The following is a 21,837-nucleotide window of genomic DNA, read 5'->3' as shown; positions in this document are numbered from 1 at the left end:
ATTGATACTAGTAGTAGTAGAGACTATTCAATATATTGATACTAGCAGTAGTAGAGACTATTCAATATATTGGTAGTAGTAGTAGAGACTATTCAATATATTGATACTAGTAGTAGTAGAGACTATTCGATATATTGATACTAGTAGTAGTAGAGACTATTCGATATATTGATACTAATAGTAGTAGAGACTATTCAATATATTGATACTAGTAGTAGTAGAGACTATTCGATATATTGATACTAGTAGTAGTAGAGACTATTCAATATATTGATACTAGCAGTAGTAGAGACTATTCAATATATTGGTAGTAGTAGTAGAGACTATTCAATATATTGATACTAGTAGTAGTAGAGACTATTCGATATATTGATACTAGTAGTAGTAGAGACTATTCGATATATTGATACTAATAGTAGTAGAGACTATTCAATATATTGATACTAGTAGTAGTAGAGACTATTCGATATATTGATACTAGTAGTAGTAGAGACTATTCAATATATTGATACTAGCAGTAGTAGAGACTATTCAATATATTGGTAGTAGTAGTAGAGACTATTCAATATATTGATACTAGTAGTAGTAGAGACTATTCGATATATTGATACTAGTAGTAGTAGAGACTATTCGATATATTGATACTAGTAGTAGTAGAGACTATTCGATATATTGATACTAGTAGTAGTAGAGACTATTCGATATATTGATACTAGTAGTAGAGACTATTCAATATATTGATACTAGTAGTAGAGACTATTCAATATATTGATACTAGCAGTAGTGGAGACTATTCAATATATTGATACTAGTAGTGGAGAGATTGCTCAAACTATTCATTGCAGGAAGTAAAAGAGAATTTTTCACGTAGTAGTCACTTGCTACGATTTTCTCTTTTACAAATAGTTTTTCCAAGCCGGCTCAATGTAAGCATAATTAGAAATATTTATCTATTTATTGAAGTGATGATGACCTCTAGATTAGCTGCAGCTTCATTATACAGCTTTAGTATACATCAGACACGATTCTTGTTATAATTAAAGTTTTTATGTGCAGGACCGGATTGGATTCAACTTATTTGCTCTGCAGCTGCTTCAGCTCAAACTAGAGAATAGTCAGTCACAGCAGCTTTTCACGGATGCTACAGATATGTTCAGGAAAAAAGAAAAGCGTCGAAAAAACAAACATAAAGGACCGGAAATACGCTAATGTTTTTATCACTGTTTTGCAGAGTTTTCTTCAAATATATTGTATAATAAAATAGTCATGCGATCTAAATTGTGGTGTATTTCAGTTTAGTATGCTCATGCCCCATTTTTCAAGTAAAAACTGACACCTTTCTGTCATTTTATCACTTTTCATCTACATGGAGCGCCTTTTTGTAATCTAGGAATTGTTTACATCTTGCCCTATGTTTGTTAGGAATATCATCACTGAGACAGTTATCTATTAAATAATACATCTATTAAATGTTCAGCCAACGTTCTTGCAATCTTTAATATACCTGTACAAACCTTGTTAGCCTCTACGAAGATACTCGTATTGCATAACTTTCTGAACCTCGCAGTTGTCTTTTCATTTTATATTCGGATTATTGGGAGTTATACTCTCCGATTTAAATCCAAGAACGTAATCACGCCATAGGGTTGGTTTGTTTACATGGTGGTGTTGCGATAGGTATTCATCCATTATCGTCGCTTACTTGGCAATTTTACCTGCAATGCGTAGCTTCATCGGTGGCGATTCTATCAGGCATCGATAAGCGTGACTGAATAGCTAGCCAGCTGATATTGTCATTAGTGATAATGCAAACCATATCGGTTTTAAATGTCGAGCGATTGCCTGGTCTCTAGCAATTGAACAAAAACATTTTCTAGCAGCCAAGGTGAGTCAATAGCAATGTGAAAACGACGAAGTAAGACTGCAACGCATTGTTTGCGTTCTGTTGTACTTACACCCCATCGTAGAACATCAACGGAGACTTGAAGATTATTGAATCATTTGCTGTATTTTTTGTTCATACTTGGAAAACTAGCTGAAAACTGTATTCCAAAGGTAAATACTGAAAGTAGATAAATTACTGATGTTTAGGATCGAGATATATATGCACTCACTTTCCATAGTTGAATCTTTAGTGATAGCCAAGCTACATTTATAGAACACTGGTATATTAACTCTGAATTGTAGATATATTAGTAGCTTTATCCTTTTTGGTACCTTATTTAACCAGTGTTCTCGTATCAACGACAATATGTTTACCTTCATCAACGTTTCAGAGGTTCCAAATAGTAAATAAAATTTTGATTATATACATATATGCCTCTGTACCGTTTTACAGACCGTGGTATGGCAAAATATGACGCTCTTACGGCGTATTTGTCTATTCTTGAAAGACTGCTACCACTGCGTGCCATTATTCACCAATTCGTGGCAAAAAGTATTGGTTTTGTATCTAATTATTTCTTATTGGATAGAGGCGTGTCTGTAATTTAATAGGATTTATGTACATAGTTTTCTAAATCTTGGTGAACCATGGTATCTCGGGTTGATCTTATATTTTATTGAAAACCAACCCAAAGCCATTAAAATGAAGAATGGTTATTGGCCTCTTCGTGAGTTATTAATGCCACCATCTGAAAATGTGAACTTCAAATCAAAGGTGTTGTGTCAACCATCATGATTTTCCCCTGCCAAAAACAAAAAATACAGCTAATCAAGCATCAGATATTATGGGTAGCCAGATGTCCCTGGACATTTTTAATCAGCTTATGGTTCTAAGATTGTGTTTTAAATTCTTCGTTTCGTTCTCTAGAAGGAATTATCGTTCAGTCTTTTGAATTTTTTGTTACATTAAGATGCACTTGTGATGTGTTAAGAGTTTCCTGTTTGAATTGCTGATAGCTGATGTCGATATTATATCCTAATTAAATTATCTTTACAACATCCGAGCGTCGACGCCTCAATTAGTATCGCAGTGTGAAGTATCTCAATCCTTCCGCTAGTTGTTAGTCCGTAGCGGATAGGTATCAGTGTCTCCTTTTAAAGAGAGCATATTATAGAGCTTCTAGAATACATATTGATAGCTGGTTTGTCAAACACATATCTACATTGTAGAGCTGTCAATTAAATTGCTTAATGACCATTCCTCCAACTTGAGTATTTGTTGCTTGTTCTATCTGGTTTTTTGCTAGTGGAATCACTTTGGTTTTTTTAATTCTCTGCTTCGCAGCTTCAGCAAAACCTGGAATCGTATTCTGCTTGAGTTTTCAGTCCCGATCTTTTTTCTAATTCTTTTCCTTGTAGGGAGTTCAAACTATGTGAAGTTGTTTGAAGCCATGTGGAAACCCCTTTTTTAGATAAACTGTTTTCTAATTCATTCTTTCCACATTATTCATCTTATGTAAATGAGTAAATGAAGTTTGCCAAACACGAGTTCAAATTCTTGCTGTGTAAGTTTGGTGTTCACAATAAAAAGTTCACTGGCTGTAGACTTTTGGCCTAGAGTAATAATAGTCCTTGCATACTTTTCACCTTCTAGGAGGAATAATTGGGAATCCTGTTATTTCTCAGCAATTGCGTAGACAACTTTAAGAAATCGTTGAGTGGCTTTTAACTCTTTGTAATCGTTTAAACTCATTCTTTGATATATCCATAAATCATTCACTAAATCTCAAGATCCGATGCATTTGAGTTGATTTATTGAAGTAACATTGAAGTCACAAGAAATGTTTTCAACCTCTCAGCTATGTCAATTTTTTATGCAAAAAAACTAATGAGATTACCTATATTTGGTCTATGCCAATAGGTTCGCTACAGAATTCACGGCGCTAAGGTAACACGATACACTTTTGCTACAATCAGCATTCTTTACAGCAAACAAAAGTAACCACACAGCCAAATTAAACAAAGGCTGTTTGTATGAACTGGTAAATTTTTGCCATATTTCAGAGATAATATTTCAAGAGGTCTACTTCTTGAGTACTATGCTCATTAGACATTGTCATGGCCTCACCAGTGAGCTCATAAGTTCACAAGATTCAGCTAGACTACGTGCTCGCTGTCGCTAGCGTAGTAATGATTTGTACGTAATTTGTCTGCTATGGCATTGTTCATCTCGTCATTATCCATCATATATATACCTAGGTAGACGGGTGTATTACATCAACTTGCCCTTTCAGAAGGTTTCCTAATAAAGCGATCAACCCTACCCTAATTATAGCTACCTATATTGGATACAACGTTAAACCAGTCCTCCAAGAGTAAACGGAACTGATGTTTCTTTATTGAAGTAGTAAAGTATCATCCTTGAATGAGTAGATTTTAAACTATTAAAACATGCTCGACTGAGTTTTAGATGAATCGATATTAACTTTATTATCACAGGTCAAGGCCGTTCAAAGCAAATCAGGCAACGAAACAAAAACAAAAAATAGTGAAGTGAATTATGTGTATTGAAAGAAAAATCCCATTTTGCATAACACTGTTCTATAATGTAAATAGGTGTTTATGTCTGGTATAAGGTGTGGTGGTTTTTTTCTTTGAGAATTAGGAATGTAATGCTTGGTCCTGCAGATTGGAGATACGATTTGAGGATTTTAAACAAGAAATATTTCAAAACACATTGAGTGTCTCAGCATTAAGGACATTTAGACGCTGGTCATAGCTGTCCATATCAGGTAGGATAACCCTAAAGCATGGTTTATCAGTCAAATAGTTAGTATCAGCGTAGATTAGGCTTAGGGTACTCGAGCAGACAATAGTGTGAAATTTGCTTTCTGTTAGCATTTAGAATCGGTAGCTGTGCTCTGATTTTGTTTCCGATTAAACTGGAGTGGCCTCACAATTTCGGGTCAGACAAGAATCCGGTACACTGTATTAATCATTGTTTATGATAAAGGGACAGCTGTTTAAGATAATTAGAGAAAGGCCTTTTGAGGCACCGAGTGAGCCCCTCCTCTCCAGACATGATTATTTTCGTTGAAGCCTTTTGGATTCAGTTGTCAGCTTTTGTTGCGGTTTCACTATGAAGTTGTTACACTGGTATTGTTCTGTGAGCCAGTGTACAGAATGACTCATTCAGGGGATAGGCAGAGGTTTATTGCTTGGAGTCCTTATCAGATGGACTCTAATCCGAGCAGGTACTAACTTCACTTCAGGCTAGTCTAACTAGTTAGGTATCACTTCTGCCTATTTCTTACCGACTTCTGTTTCAAAGTTGACTGTGATAACACTGAGTGTCTAGGAATGTGTCCTTGGTCTATTAAAATATGGGCTTTTGTTACTGACGCGGCTGCCCTGGTTAGGTGGAGTGTGGGAAAGTGATTGTGGGTAATTAGCAGTAGGTAATATTCATGAATCAGGCCAACTATGCCTGTTTCCTTCCTGCAGCGCAGCTACCATTATCACTGCTCTCTTTGTTGCCTTCTTGCTTCACCTGTCAGCGCCATAGGGTTAGATAATCTACATTTTTTGCAGAATGCCAATGTCAGATTATACATTCTGTGCAGTAAAGCGTGCCTCTGGTGGAAGTTATTTGTGCATTTGAGTTAATTCTAATCACAGCGTCTTTTTGTCTCCGTTTTCACTGTTTTACATTTTGTTTTTCCAATGGGCCTATGTTTGTAGGTTATAAGAATGCATGTTTTTTATATTGGAGAATTTTTGGCAAAATGGCGCCTGTGGCCAGTTGTCATCATTTGTCTGAAAAATGTTCTCATTTTGGCCCATTCTCATCCTCAAAAAAAACCTTTACCAAAACATAAAACTTTTTAAAAACCGCTATAAAACAAACTTGAAAACCATTTTGGAAGGGAAGTTCTTTTTTTAAAATTACATTAAAATTTTTTCAAGTTGCCAATCTTAGAAAGTTGGGCTTAAAAATAGCTCATTTGACACCACAAAGAATGTATGAAGAATTGAAAACTGATGCATTTCATTGTCGCAATACTATTTAGTCAAAACTGTCAAATCTTAGTACATTCAGGTTTTTGTGACAATCATCCAGCATGTAAAGAAAAGACACTCTGTTTCTCTTGTATTTTAATTATCTTTATCATTAGTTAACCTTTTGTTTTCAATTTCTATAGAAAAGAAAAGAAACCCATCGGCCACACTTTGGTTTCAAGTAGTTGTCTGTCTTTGGTTTACCTCGTTGTCCCACCTTATTTGTGTTCAACTTGATACTTAATGTGATTTGTCAAGTAACCAAGTCAGACTTGAATATTTTAGCATGTATTTGATTAGTTGACAAGGTTTGGACAAAAATGACTGTATGTATTTACAGCAGACAAGACAGAGGCCGCAACTGGCACTTGATGCTTTGTTTGAGTACCTGCCCTTACCTGTCTACGTGAGTATCAAGTGACTGGTTGCCTGCCGAGGATGAGCAGTCAGACGTCAGCCCTTGTAGAGACTGTCAGTATAAACTACGAAGATTTCAATGAAAGCTTTCTAACCTGCAGCACTTGTCTAAGTTTATACGATGGAGCCGAGCACCCTCCCAAACTATTGCCATGTTCTCACACGGTACGTCAAACAGATGCTAACTAATCTCACTTTTTTTCTTTTTTAATGCTGGTTGGTTAGCCATGGCTTATTACCAAATACATTTGTCAATAGGAATGGTATTTGGTGCCAAAAACAGTAGTGTATGTAGAGGGTTGTGACCTCAAAGGCAGCCACACGTTATTAATGGCATGAACACGTACTACAGCTTAGATAAAAAAAACTGTGAATAGGTTGACCTCAGAGATTACTGCCAGCTTTTCTATTACCTAACAGCCAATATCTAGGAGACGTGACTCTTCGTAACTCCCTTGTTTGATTTGACATTTTTTGCTTTGAGAGGCGTTAGAGTGTTTGCTTAGTAGTTGAGTAGAAGAAGATAGGTAGCCGTTCTAGTTCTGCTTGCTCAGTTTGCAGGTTTCGTGCGTTTCATAGCATCAGTTTGTCTGCGGTTAAAAGATTTATTTGCGAATTTGTTATATTTCATCCTGATAGTAGATGCTAGAACTCCATTTATGCTTATCTGCTCTGTCAGAGTCGTCACATATTGGTTTATGTTCTAAATTGTTGTGTTGGCCTCATCCCTTTCTGTTTAATTAGTTGGACATCATAAAAGTTTGAATTTCAAACTTTCTCAAATTATCTATAGCCTACTCAAACTGACATTTGTAAAGCCACACTAATTAGTAGTGCTCTAAATTGCCTATTTTTTAGATGAATGGTGAAGCATTTAATTTGTAAAAAAATAAGAGTTTTGAGGAAGGTGCTTCATTTATTAAGTTGATGTTCAAACTTACTAAATAATATATAAAGGATTGTATTATTTTATTAAACCTAATTGTAAATACTGAACTTCCATTAGATTAAGAAAAATGAAACTTATTGAAAAATTTTCAAAGTTTGTTTAAAAACATCTCATGGTTGTTAAAAACATTGATTTTCCAATGTAGAAGACATTTTTAGAAAATTTAGGTGTAAAGTGCCCGATTTTCACATTATTTACAAGAAGTGATAGCTGGTTACTTTAACTTTGTACAAATATTGCAGGGTGTTCTTACGGCCCCTGTGTTGACTCTTTAAGATTGTATCTAAGTGCGTTACTATTAATAGCTATTGTTAAATATAATCTTAGATAAGCCAAAGCTCCCTTAACATTGTTTCTCTATCTATCGCTGACTTTTAGTCGATTCGCTGTCAGACTCCCATCAGCTGATGGTCTTGCACTAGGGATGCCTCCGAGTCTCGCATCATCGATTTCAAGTAATCTTATGTTTATGTATGGAGCATGTAAATTGGACAAGCCTTGAGAGAGATTGCGAACAGAGTGTAAATAGCCGAGGGCATCGCTATTGAGCTTCATGCACTCTCGTCTTATCCACTGATTGATTTTTGTGTTTATCAATATCCTGCTGGAACAATGGGCGTATCTTTGCCTCCTTTAAATTGCTGAGTCGGCAGATTCATAGAGGAAAAGAAATGTCCATGTTATACAGGCTGATTTGTGCACTGCATTTCCACGCTTCGCATGGGTTTGGAGTTGCCCATTGCTGACGTATATGCACCCATCCGTTTTAACGATTTGGAGTTACAATATAGATCTTTCCAAGGTTCACGATATATTCCTCATAACAACACTTGTTCAAGTAGACTCTCTTTTGGATCACAGTTACTTATAGATTCATACGTAGTCAACTAGTTGCATTAACTAAGCCAAGATGTCTGATCGCAATGCTGAATTTTTTTTATCTCCACTGGGAAAGCTTAGCTGACTATTATCAATTCAGATTCATCAGCAATGAGCATTTCTATGATGTCAAATACTCTCACAGCGAATGCCTTCACACAAATATAGTGAAATAGTCAAATGCGTTCGGATTTTACCGCTTCTATGATTTGGAGTGAAAACAACTCCGAATCCATTCAAAACATGGAAAAACATTGATTATCTAATGCAAATACTATAAGGGCTGTCATTGTTATCGTGTCTTTTTACCTTGTAAATAACACGCCTTTCAGTTTCCGTGTGAATGCAATTATTACCATATTTGTGATTACAACATTTTGCTCGCTTGTATCTGACCACCAGGTTTGTCCAATTAGCTTGCCAAGAATTTGTCATAAGAATGCAGCTAGTTGACATTATTTTTTTCATAAAACTTTATGTAGGTGTGCTTCAGCTGTCTGGAGATCATTGCTAGTAACAACACAGTGGATGTGAACTCAATCAGGTGCCCGATATGCAGGGAGTCGATCACCCTCCCACAAGGTAACCGTGAGATCTACTCTATGGCAATGGTTGCCGAGTCTTTACTCATTTACTTAAACGTGCAATTTAATAAATCTTTTTGGTTGTGGTCTTTGATAGTTGTCTACTCTTTACATTAGTAAACACTGCTTATTGGTTCAACTTCTATGAAATTTTGGATAACCCTATTTCTGTCATTGAAACCCGTTCTGGTCTTTTCCTAAATATTACCTGCTTTTAATTACCTCTGATATTTCGCCTCAACCTCTGAAGTTCCTCAATGGCCTCCGATGTTTCTAAACCCCTTATTTGTCTGCTAGGAAAGTCACGTTGCGTTATAGTACTCTGGGGACTCGAGCATCTTTAAAGCTCCTGGTATTATTCATTTGTACGCATTGCATTGCAAATAAAGTACAAACAAACATCAACAACAACGTTAATCTGTTTCTATATTAGCTTCATATATCAAGGCTTCATATGTTGAAGCAAAGATCCTTATATGAAAACATTAGATTTCATCTAATTTTGTGATAAAACTTCAGGGAATTACAGGCAACATCAAAAGGAACACATTATTTAAAACTATAAAAATAACTAAATAACGATTAAAGAGTAATAATTAGAATAAAACAGGTTTTTATTGTCACTTTGGTAAATAAAGGAATTGTGGAGTAGTCTTACCATGGCAGAAAACTAACAGTGCGTAGGTAGAGCTAGTGATAGAGATAAAGAGCTAGTCTAACTTGGACTATGTAATCTTTATAAATTGACATGAATTATGTATAGTTTTTCATTGTCATATTTGATATTTTCTACAGTTTTATCTCTAGGTATGGCCAGGATTACCTTTCACTCATTGCTATTTCTAGCTGTATTTCCTCAATATTTTTACCGAGTAGTTACTAGTACCCTAAAACATATACGGTATATGTAGCCACTGATGTCTCCTGCTCATACAACATATATATGTATAGCCACTAGTGTCTCCTGCTCATGCAACCTATATATGTATAGCCACTGATGTCTCCTGCTCATACAACATATATATGTATAGCCACTGATGTCTCCTGCTCATGCAACATATATATGTATTGCCACTGATGTCTCCTGCTCATACAACATATATATGTATAGCCACTGATGTCTCCTGCGTATGCAACATAGATATGTATAGCCACTGATGTCTCCTGCTCATACATGTTGTTTTTTAGTTGCAAGATTATCTTTTCGAAGAATGTATTCATGTTCTGAATACAGCAGTTGCAAGTGGCATTCATCAGTTGTGCATGAGCAATGTTAGAAATAGAGTTACACTCCATTTAATAGAATAGTCAGCTGGCAGCAGTCAGCTATAATAACATTGCTCTATCCACTTCAATTGTTCTATTGTCACACGGCGTCAGTGATAGCTATCAGCTATGATAAAATAGGCTTGAACACATGTGCTCAAGTGGCTCAAGGCCATTTAGAAAGGCCAAGGGAAAAATGGCAGTTTTCCTGACTACGATAAAGTCTTTCCTCATTTTTTGACAATGCGGACCGTTGTACCAGCATTGTCTTAACATATGTCGACTAGTCGAAATAGTCGTATGTCTGCTGCTGGTAGCTCCATTTGTTTCCATTTCTCTTCACTCTGAATTGCTATGAATCAGTCGAGGATTGCATGCTTGGTTACAGCTTATATTATGCTAGCATCAAGGAACTGTCTGTATGTTAGGAGTATGTTAGAGTCGTGGTTACGCCATTGGCTACCATTGTTATATGTTGCACTGAGTCATGTTTCTTTACAGACTACCTTTATTGTTGTTTTAGGGGGCGTGTCAGCATTTCCACCCAGTTTCCTCGTGAATCAGCTTTTGGATTTAATGGCTAGGCAGAGACGAGAAATTGTACCAAAGTGTGCGACACACATGAGTCAAGAATTGCTTTTCTGTGAAACATGTGACACTATATTCTGTATAATGTGTGAAGGTCAGTATTCATGATGCCAAATGTTTATGTCTACAAAATACAAACTGTTCCTACAAAAAACTTGTGTTTCTCATAACAAGATTGTGATGCTGTGAATTGTTTTGTCACATTGTACAATACTCTCCAATTGTACAATACTCCAGTGTACAATTATCTCCGCGTTGTAATACTTTGTCTAGTCAAGCTTTTTGTGGAGAGCGCAATCTAAAGAGTTTATTATCATTTCTAGGTTCTGTGCACGGAGGCACTCACACTGTCATACCTTTCTCTATAGCAATCAAAAGAATGTCAGAAATTCTCATCTATAAGGCACAGAGATGCGTTCAGAATCTCAACTCGGCGCAAGGTAGAGTTGCTGCGGAATTTACAATGAACTATCTATCTATCAGCGTTGAAATGTTCTGTCATCCATATGCATCATGCTGTATAAATTTGCATGATTTCCTCTCATTCAACTTCAGCTCTATTGATGCTTGCTATGCATTTTCTGTTTAATTAAAGGTTGACTTGCAACAAAGTTCAGATTACAGTTATTTGGTATCAAAAGATTCACCATGTCTTACCCTGTTGTGTTGTAGGTGCCAAATATGTGGATGTGTGATTACAAGCTCTTAAAAGCTAAAAAACAAAAAGCCGCCGTAGACTGGAATCTGTTTATTTCTCTGATGTTGTCATTACAGTTTGGTTATTGTCTTGTCATGTGATGATCTCACGTGAATTGAAAGGCCAATAAAAAGCTCAATATAAAACTTCTCGTAGCACTAGTTTATGACAAACACTTCGGGTTTTACCGAAGACCCCGTATCAAATATAGATGCTCGCTACTTTACAGTTTGGTTTCAGCTTGGTCTAATCGGCAAGTCGTAATCTGATTATGTGACTCAATACTTCGCAAATAATTTTTGCAGCACTTTTCAATTATCACAGGTTACCAACAGGTTCGTCATGATTATCAGACAATGATATGTACTCCTTCGAGCTAAGGTTAAATAATTAATTGAATTATTACGGTAAGTTATAAGATATCAGTGCTAAAAGTGACAGCATTATAATGACGATACAACAGACGCGTAAGAACAATAGACATAGTTTTGTTGAGTGCGTGAAGTATATTTGTGAAAATATTTCGACGAATAAGATTGCATGAAAGTGTAAACAGAAACCATCTACCACAACTACATCACCTTTGAGCCGTTTTGGAAAGAGAATCCAAACTACGACGGTCTCGTGTGGCTGCGATTAATTGTTCGTTTTTTAGCTTCTAAGAGCTTGTAATCACATTTCCACATAATTTTCACCTACAACACAACAGAGTAGGACATGGTGAATCTTTTGATATCAAATAACTGTAATGTGAGTTTTGTTGCAAGTCAACCAACAATTTTCACCTACAACACAACAAAGTAGGACATGGTGAATCTTTTGATATCAAATAACTGTAATGTGAGTTTTGTTGCGAGTCAACCTTTAACCTTTTCATAAGTCATGATTAATTTTTAGTATGCATGGATATTGTCCTGATATCCATGCATACTAAAAATATAACCTGCCTACCATCACATGAATACCATGTCATACACCTTGATATAAAGTTGTATGACATGGTAGGCAGGTGATCATAATGATTACAACAGCCTAACAGGTTCTCTTTATCTCTCTATTTGAACAGAGAATGTAACAACCGAACTAAACCGATTGGAGTGCAATTCGTCGGAAGCCATTCAGGCTGTGAATGACTCATTTGATGCTCTCCAAGCTCACATCAGGGAAAGACAACAAGCGATATTGTCCAGTATCGACAACATCTGCACACAAAAAAAGAAAGCATTCAAGGAGCAACAACAGTTGATCGAGGCCGAAAAGGTGAAGGTCGAGCGTGACTGTGATGGTAGGTTGCGTTGTCAATGAATATGTATCTTTCCAACTTGCAACTTGATTGATCCCAAGTGGGGAATGACTATCACTGATAACAAAGTCTATAGACATGGTTTACTCTCTCACTTTATGATGGTAATGCGCTGAACATGCCAAGTCACAATACTTTTTCAATGTTTGCATTTTACTTGTTAGTGTTCAAAAAGGAGTGTAAGTATGCGGAGATAATCCTCTCGGTAAATGCAGTGTTGTGCTTAGATAGAGTTTATCTTGTCTTGCCCACCTTCCAATTACACTATTGGTTGTGTAATTCACCTTCATTCAACTGGGCTAGTTGATCTGTTGGCTAGTCGATCTATACATTGATTCGTTTCAAGTGCTATCAGTACGCAAAGTGGCATATTTCTACTGGAGATCAGCGGTTTAGGGGATGATGTGAGAAACAATACAGTTTTTAGTTAATTTTTGACAACTTATATGCTATGCTGGACCAATTGCAGTTTGTAAGCCGTACAAAGAACCATTTAAAAATATTATTCATGTAACATAGACCCTCTTTTAATAATGAGATAATAAATACAAGTGAATGCTGCCACTTGTAGAGCGTCGGTGACTTCCTCCCCTCCTTGCCTCTGTTGATAGGTATCCTTTTGCTTCACCTCCTCTGTTAACTCTCTCTCTCTCCTTCTCTCTTCCTCTCTCACATGAATGTATACTCTCACGTAGTTTACCAGATTAAGGCTTATAATCAATGTGTGACTCATGGTTCTTTTGATACGGATTTAGCTTGTCCTTCAGCATTGTTCTTCCTCATAGGCTATTGGCACAACTTATCTTATATTCTGTCCTCACATCATCACGCCATACATAACTGGTCTTATATTCTGTCCTCACATCATCATGTCATACACGACTGGTCATCTTTTCTGTCCTCACATCATCATGCCATACACATCTGGTCTTCTATTCTGTCCTCACATCATCACGCCATACATAACTGGTCTTATATTCTGTCCTCACATCATCATGTCATACATGACTGGTCATCTATTCTGTCCTCACATCATCACGCCATACACATCTGGTCTTCTTTTCTGTCCTCACATCATCATGCCATACACAACTGGTCTTATATTCCGTCCTCACATCATCATGTAATACACAACTGGTCTTCTATTCTGTCCTCAGATCATCATGTCATACACAACTGGTCTTCTATTCTGTCCTCAGATCATCATGCCATACACAACTGGTCTTCTATTCTGTCCTCACATCATCACGTCATACACAACTGGTCTTTTATTCTGTCCTCGCATCATCACGTCATACCCAACTGGTCTTCTACTCCGTCCTCACATCATCATGCCATACACATCTGGTCTTCTATTCTGTCCTCACATCATCACGCCATACATAACTGGTCTTATATTCTGTCCTCACATCATCATGTCATACATGACTGGTCATCTATTCTGTCCTCACATCATCACGCCATACACATCTGGTCTTCTATTCTGTCCTCACATCATCATGCCATACACAACTGGTCTTATATTCCGTCCTCACATCATCATGTAATACACAACTGGTCTTCTATTCTGTCCTCAGATCATCATGTCATACACAACTGGTCTTCTATTCTGTCCTCAGATCATCATGCCATACACAACTGGTCTTCTATTCTGTCCTCACATCATCACGTCATACACAACTGGTCTTTTATTCTGTCCTCGCATCATCACGTCATACCCAACTGGTCTTCTACTCCGTCCTCACATCATCATGCCATACACAACTGGTCTTCTATTCTATCCTCACATCATCATGCCATACTGGCCAAATTCTTTGTTAATGAGTAAGGCAATTCCCAAGTGGCATGCAGAGTTTCACCAATCGAAAAACTTCCTGCATTGCATCCTTAAGCAGAGGCTGTATAAAAAAGATACAAATGGTTTATGTGATTTTAAAAAAATTGTTTTAGTTTGGAACACTTCAAATTCATTTGAAAAGCATGATAGAAGCAGCCAGTGGATGTGCGATAGCTACAATCATCTTTTCAGTGGTTCTCATGATTTCTTCTGAGCAACATATATGAGGGGCTCCATACCAGCTATCCATTGATGTGTCGCTAATAATTAATGAGATGATTTTGTGAAAGCCTGTGGAGATGAGAGCATTGCGAACATATTTGGCTAAGCGATTTTTGTGGGACGTAGGAATAGATATGCCCGTAAGGAACTTACGCTAAGGAAGTATTGCACATATGTCAGCATACACTCGGGTTGTGCCTACACTTGAGCACATATCGGTTCAGCCTTTTCTTTTTTTGCTTAGGATTTGACACTGCTGATTAAAAATCAAATTGTTATCCATTGAATCTACTGACTAACAGCCTTATAAGCTATAAGTGCCATCCTTTAAATTAAAGAACATCATGGCTTCTAGGCAATTGCTTAACCATTAATCATATCTTGTGGCAATCGAGACTGAGATCATCTGATGCTGGTAGATAATTATTGGTGTGTTAGAGATGCGGGTAGGGCTAACCCTGTTGAGATGTAGCTCCTCTGACTCATACTTATGTTGAAAGAAGATGAAATATATGCTTGACTATAGGTTGCAGAATTAAAGGTCTGCCTGCTTTTTATAAGAATTCCAAATGACACTTCGGGTAATTCTGATTGGTTAGGCTTGGAATCAGAAATGGAAGTGCGGCATATCACGAAGAAGATCGCTGACCTAAATGAGAGGCTGGACGCAACGTCAATGCTGGCTGAACCTAGAGAAAACGCGTTCATGAAGTACGTCTGGGAGGAGCAGATGCATCGACTGTCTCCTTCCATTGCATCATTTGGAAAGGTGATTTATGATTATCAAACTGCAGTAGACCATGTTCTGTCACATATCATTGTTTTGATGTCCATGCGTGTATCTGGCTGACTTTCCAAATGGATATCTTTACATGATTGATTTAGGTGAATAGTTAGACTGTAAGTTAAAATACTTCAGGTACTTCTATTAGGTAATGAATAGTAGGATTATTTAAGAAATCAGCTAAGAATAGCCAATAGTGTCATCATACTGTGTTGCTGTATTTGTTCATCTTTTTTCCATTAGCAATACAAAAGTGATCTCAAACCTCTCTTTTTCTTCCTATTTCTACCCTCATTTCTTCCTATTTCTACCCTCCTTTCCTAACATTTCTACCCTCCTTTCTTGCTATTTCTACCCTCCTTTCCTAACATTTCTATTTTTCTCCATTCTTCTTTTATCCCATTTTATGGTTCCCTTTCCTTTATGCACTCACATTTCTTCCCGTCTCTACTCACTTTTCCTTCATCTCCATCCTTTTTTCTATATTCTCTAACCTCCTTTACCCTTCTCCAGCCGCTTTTCTCACTTTTCCTCTACAATTAGTTCACCCAAACCTATTATGGGGTGTATTGGGTGTGCCCAATGTAGTACGAATGAACTCAAGGCATTATACTTACAGTTAGTGCAATATACTTACATTTAATGTAATATACTTACAGTTAATGCAGTACACTAACAATCAATTTATTACACGTACAGTTAATGCAGTACACTTACAGTCAATCCAATACACGTACAGTTAATGCAGTACACTTACACTCAATCCATTACACGTACAGTTTTTGTAGTACACTTGCAGTCAATCCAATACACATACAGTTAATGCAGGACACTTACAGTCAATCCATTACACGTACAGTTTATGTAGCACACTTGCAGTCAATTCAATACACATACAGTTAATGCAGTACACTTACAGTCAATCCATTACACGTACAGTTAATGCAGTACACTTACAGTTAATGCCATATATTTACAGTTAGCAAAATACATGTACAGTTAATGCAATATATGTACAGTTAATACAATATATATGCAGTTAATGCAATAAAATTTCCATCAACGTAACATACTTTTGATGAATGTAGTTACAGATGTAATACATTGGTTACTGCGGGCAATGTTATACACTTACACACAGTACACATACGGTTAGTGCCTTGCGCGGACACTCGCTGTATCCCTCTGGCTCTATGACGACAGGTGAAGACTAGCACTACATTTCCTGCTCTGTGTAAATGTGAGATTGAATCAGCCACGACATTTATCGAATCAACCGCTCTTGTCACAACTATTGACTGCAATGGCCGACAGAGGAGGGATGGAGGAGATCCTATAGATGTCTCCTTCACTGACTCTGATGGAGAGAATTGTGATTATAAACTGGAGGACATGCAAGATGGTAGGCACTTAGTCTAAAGCTATTTCTTAACTACTGGTTACATTAAAATGGTTGAAGGAGTAAGTGTAGTCTTCGATTCCTGTTTACACTTTACTCTATTCAAATTTCTTCACAGTTGTCTACATGATCTGTCATCTCATTTTAAGAGTTCTGTCTAGAGTGCTAAGGTGGTCGAGAATTAATTTTTTTCAGTAAATTTTAAAGGTTGACTTGCAACAAAATTCACATTACAGCTATTTGGTATCAAAAGATTCACCATGTCTTACTCGGTTGTGTTGTAGGTGCAAAATATGTGGAAATGTGATAACAAGCTCTTAAAAGCTAAAAAACGAACAGTTAATCGCAGCCACCCGAGACCGCCGTAGTTTGGATTCTTTTTTCCAAAACGGCTCAAATGTGACGTAGTTGTAGGAGATGGTTTCTGTTTACACTTTCAAGCAACCTCATTCGTTGAAATATTTTCATGAATATACTTCACGCATTCAATAAAACCATGTCTATTGTTCTTACGCGTCAATTTTATCGTTGTTGTAATGCTGTCACTTTCAGCACTGATATCCTATAACTTGCCGTAAAAATTCATTTAATTTTTTTAACTTAGCTCGAAGGAGTACATATCATTGTCTGATAAACATGACGAGCCTGTTGGTCAACTGTGATAATCAAAAAATGCTGCAGAAATTAATCACGAAGTATGGGTCACATGATCAGATTACGACTAGACGATTAGACCAAGCCGAAACAAAACTGTAAAGTAGTGAGTATCTATATTTGATCTGGGATCTTTGGTAAAACCCGAAATATTTGTCATAAACTACTGCTACGAGAAGTTTTATATTGAGCCTTTTATTGGCCGTTCAATTCACGTGAGAACATCACGTGGCAAGACAATAACCAACTGTAATGGCTACGTCAGGGAAATAAACTGATTCCAATCTACGGCGGCTTTTCGTTTTTGAGCTTTCAAGAGCTTGTAATCACATTTCTACATATTTTGCGCCTCCAACACAACAGAGTAAGACATGGTGAGTCTTTTGATACCAAATAACTTTAATGTGAATTTTGTTGCAAGTCAACCTTTAAGAAACTTTTCCAATCCACTTTCGCATGTCAAATTTGTGTCTAACGCCAGGCTGATATACATTTAGTCTAGTAGGTCTGTGTTGGAGTATGATATACAGTTCTGGGATGGATGTTCAGTTCAGGATGTCTAATAACATTTAATATTTTTTAGGAGTTTACAAAATTTTAGCTTGGATTTGTAGAATTTGTAATATTACATGATTGAGTAATATTTTGTGAACTAAATTGAATAGCTTTCCAGGAAGCAAATAGTTGTGTGCACTGATGCAGATCAAGGGAAGCTGGTGCTTTTACGAGTTAATTCGTTTTGGTCTTTCAACTAAACTTCCATTTCTGACCAGCGGAATTCAAATAAGCCTTAATATTCTGTATTAGATGCTTAGCATCTATATTTTCTCACCCATGGTCATAATAAGTCTGCCATTGAGTGGACATGCCATAGAGTGGACATGCCATAGAGTGGACATGCCATAGAGTGGACATGCCATAGAGTGGACATGCCATAGAGTGGACATGCCATAGAGTGGACATGCCATAGTGTGGACATGCCATAGAGTGGACATGCCATAGAGTGGACATGCCATAGAGTGGACATGCCATAGAGTGGGCTACGTGAAATATCGTACTTGCGCTTATTGCACACAGCGGATGGATTCAAGTAGAGGAATGAATGTGGTATTATAACCTATATAAATTTAGCCATTGTTTGTCTGCGCCTGTAGGGACCTATGCAATATCCTATATGCCACGCGTTCTTGGACCACATCAGTTGAACGTCACTATATTTGACCGGCCAATCAGGGGCAGCCCTTTCGAGATTCAGGCAAGTGACTCTCTGCGCTTATGATATCCGTAACGTTAGCTTATGATCAATAACTGTATTTCTGATTTGAACCTTTTGAAGCAATAGAAAGTTTGATCATTTGGTATAATTCCTTTCCATACATTCCATGCCAAGAGGGCATGGATAATAATTTTGGTTGCCCTATTAGATACTCGGAGAAGTGAATGATATTGTATGGAGTTGTCTGCAGTTTGGATAGAAAGGACAACTCTCGTTGAATTGCAGGTATCTCCTCACATCAACCCAGTGTCCAAGGTTGGTGGAAAAGGAAATGGCTATTTGGACTTCAGTCAACCTACGAGTGTTGTCATTGACAGCAACGGCAATCTCTACATACTAGACACTGGCAACAACCGTATTAAATGTCTCGCATCCGATGGCTCCTATGTTGGCCACATAACAACAGATGGCCTGGAGAAACATGGCTGCACAGGTATGTGATTTATTTGCTGCGAGACTGTATTCATTTATTTAGTCTCTTACTGTAATTGTGTCTATGAATCCTTGTTATGTTTATTGCTCCAAATCTATGTTGTAGGTATTGCTATGACACCGTCTGGCACTATTATGGCTGTAAACTGGAGAACCAAGTTGATCACTGAGCTCGATGTTGAGGGAAAAGTTGTCAAACAGTTTACATCACCAGAGCTACAACAACCGATGTGCATAGCTGTCAACTCCAAGTCAGATGTCATCATAGCGGATAACACTGCGGAGTGTGTCTTTATTTTTGACAACGCCGGCAGGTCAGTGACAGTACTGGCAGGTGAGAGCACCTGTAGCGTAGATGCAACACTAATGGCATTTTTGATGGCTTAAAGAAATTGGCGGCACTAATATTTTATAGCCTGGTTTGTTTAACTGCAGGTTAAAAAGGAAAATAGAAGAGACAGAAACTGAAAGCGGTGTGGCATGCAGATTCAAGTATATCGCAGGCGTGACAGTTGCACCGAATGATGACATAATCGTAGCGGACAATCATATCATAGCATTCAATTCTGATGGGACATTCAAGGTGGGTTGCAATAGAAGATGTATGCTCTAAAGGTAGCCTCAGGCTTCCTTGTTCATTAGTGTTGTACTACCACAAGTCTCGCAAACCCTTGATTGTGTTGTCTTCTCATGCATTTTCTTCCCAGTTCTGATACGATATCTCCTCAATTTTAGTAAAAAATTTAGTTTTTTATACTTTGAAAAAAAGTGATTTGAGAACAATATTTTAAAATTTCAGATGTTCACATGATTTAGGTTGAAAATTTGACTGACTGCATCAGGATATTTTTTAAATAGGCTGGAGTTATCTTTCTATTGAGTACTGCCAAACCTAAGCTACATTTTACAAAAAATACATCTGTGTGGTAAGCTTGCTGTTTGCTTTCACTCAAACCTTCATTCTTAAATTGGCTACTGGTGGGGACTGCTCATATTTTCAAAAGTATGGTTAAGCCCAATTCTATAGCTTTTTACAATGTTTGATGATTTAGTAGCTGTCTTTTCTTGTTCAACCGCATTTATAACATATAGAAATTACTTCTAGAGGCAGCCAGTAATATGCAGATTGTTAACATTCGGTAAAAAATTTTTAACAATTGCTCAAACATTTACTGAAAAGAGCAGTAAAACTTATTACTAGAACATTTTCAACTTACAATACATTTTGGTTGGTTTTGATTTTGTTTGTTTGTAGTTGAAATGATTTGGAACACTACATAGGTTTTTTGTAGATGCATTGCATACATGCAGTCATCCTTCACTCTGCTATATTTTCTTAAAAATCTATCATCAGTTTTTTTAGAATGAATGATGACTACATTTGTATTGCCAAGCATTGTTCCAACATTCCTGCTTGTAACTGCCACATAGCTTGTAACTGCCACATAGCTTGTCACTGCAACTTGGTTAGTCACAGCTATCTGTTTGTGTTCGCAGAGGAGAGTCACACAAGCGCCAACCAAGGGAAAGAGTGGCTCATTCTACTCGGGCATTACTATTGATGTTCACGGCAACATACTGGCTACTAAAACGGAGCGGGGGCGTTGCTGCGTGGAAGTGCATAGAATAGAGGACCACATACTATTCTACATCGACTCTTCTCTGGATAGACTAAAGCGACCATCAGGTCTCGTGACAACCAATGACTATCGGCTCTATGTATGTGACCTTGGCAATGACTCGGTCAAAAAATACAAGTATCGATAGCCTTAGTTAATGAGGTTTGAGGGTGAGATGATCAGATTATGACTTTTGAGTTTATAAATACAGTGCTGCTAGATAATCTCACAACTCAGTCTGAGACTGCCACTCAGGTTAATGTGAGTTGTGAATTAGTTAAATATTTCTCTATTTTATCTAAATTTTTATTTTTGTTTGCATATATTTTATTTTTAATTAGGCTGCAACAGCCTTTAAAACTCATGGTATGGTTAAACTGACCAAGTCTTCTTGTAAATTATTATCCATAAATTATGGCTTGTGTACATTCAGTATTATCAATGACTACGCTCATATTTCTCCCTTTACAGTTGCTATTGATTTTACTCTATTTATTATCTACTCAGTATTTTTTCTGACTTTACTATTCAGTTGGGCTATCGAGTAGTAATACCTCAGACAAATATCGTGCAGTTACTCAAGTTGATGTGTTCCACAGGGTGTTCTGGTGACTGTTGGCTAATAGGAGTTAGAATGCTAGGCAATATCATTGCATCCCACAGTTGTGTTCTATATCAGTTTATATAGAAATTTAATTAGCTGCAATATTTTAAATATAATGCAATTTTAGTATTAATAATATTTTGTTATAAATTATTTTAAATGCACATTGACATCAACTGCGCAAGGAGCTCACAGTGGAATGTGGTGAAGTGGTGCACCATTTGAACTGCACATGGTGAAATGGGCAGTTTGTAGATCACATCCTGAGGGAAACTTCTTCTTTCGAACAGAAACATGTATTTGACTATATGAATTGATGAACAAAAAATTGCTATTCATTTTTAGTCTAATTCAATTTGGTATAGGTAAATCTTTCAAAACCTG

General features: G+C 37.0%; 2 protein-coding genes across 2 annotated transcripts in view; both read left to right on the top strand.

Moving 5' to 3' along the window:
- Positions 1 to 1,470, top strand: part of LOC137403674 (WD repeat-containing protein 3-like) — a 33,703-nt gene extending 32,233 nt beyond the window's left edge. The window contains exon 18 of the mRNA XM_068089673.1: positions 1,057 to 1,470. Coding sequence (XP_067945774.1) covers positions 1,057 to 1,209 — 153 coding nt within the window. The 3' untranslated portion in view covers positions 1,210 to 1,470. The remainder of the gene's footprint in view (positions 1 to 1,056) is intronic.
- A 315-nt stretch (positions 1,471 to 1,785) lies between these two features.
- Positions 1,786 to 21,567, top strand: LOC137403792 (tripartite motif-containing protein 2-like). The gene is made up of 13 exons (XM_068089839.1): positions 1,786 to 1,885; positions 6,284 to 6,525; positions 8,671 to 8,770; positions 10,562 to 10,720; positions 10,950 to 11,066; positions 12,390 to 12,608; positions 15,285 to 15,454; positions 16,673 to 16,871; positions 18,677 to 18,777; positions 19,024 to 19,231; positions 19,337 to 19,544; positions 19,666 to 19,813; positions 20,728 to 21,567. Exons 2-13 carry the CDS (start codon positions 6,382 to 6,384, stop codon positions 20,995 to 20,997), a joined length of 2,043 nt encoding a protein of 680 aa, XP_067945940.1. The 5' UTR covers positions 1,786 to 1,885; positions 6,284 to 6,381; the 3' UTR covers positions 20,998 to 21,567.
- Positions 21,568 to 21,837: the final 270 nt, after the last annotated feature.

This window comes from Watersipora subatra, chromosome 9, assembly GCF_963576615.1.
Source record: "Watersipora subatra chromosome 9, tzWatSuba1.1, whole genome shotgun sequence".
Lineage (NCBI taxonomy): Eukaryota > Metazoa > Bryozoa > Gymnolaemata > Cheilostomatida > Watersiporidae > Watersipora > Watersipora subatra.
This window is presented reverse-complemented; position numbering and strand designations above follow the sequence as displayed.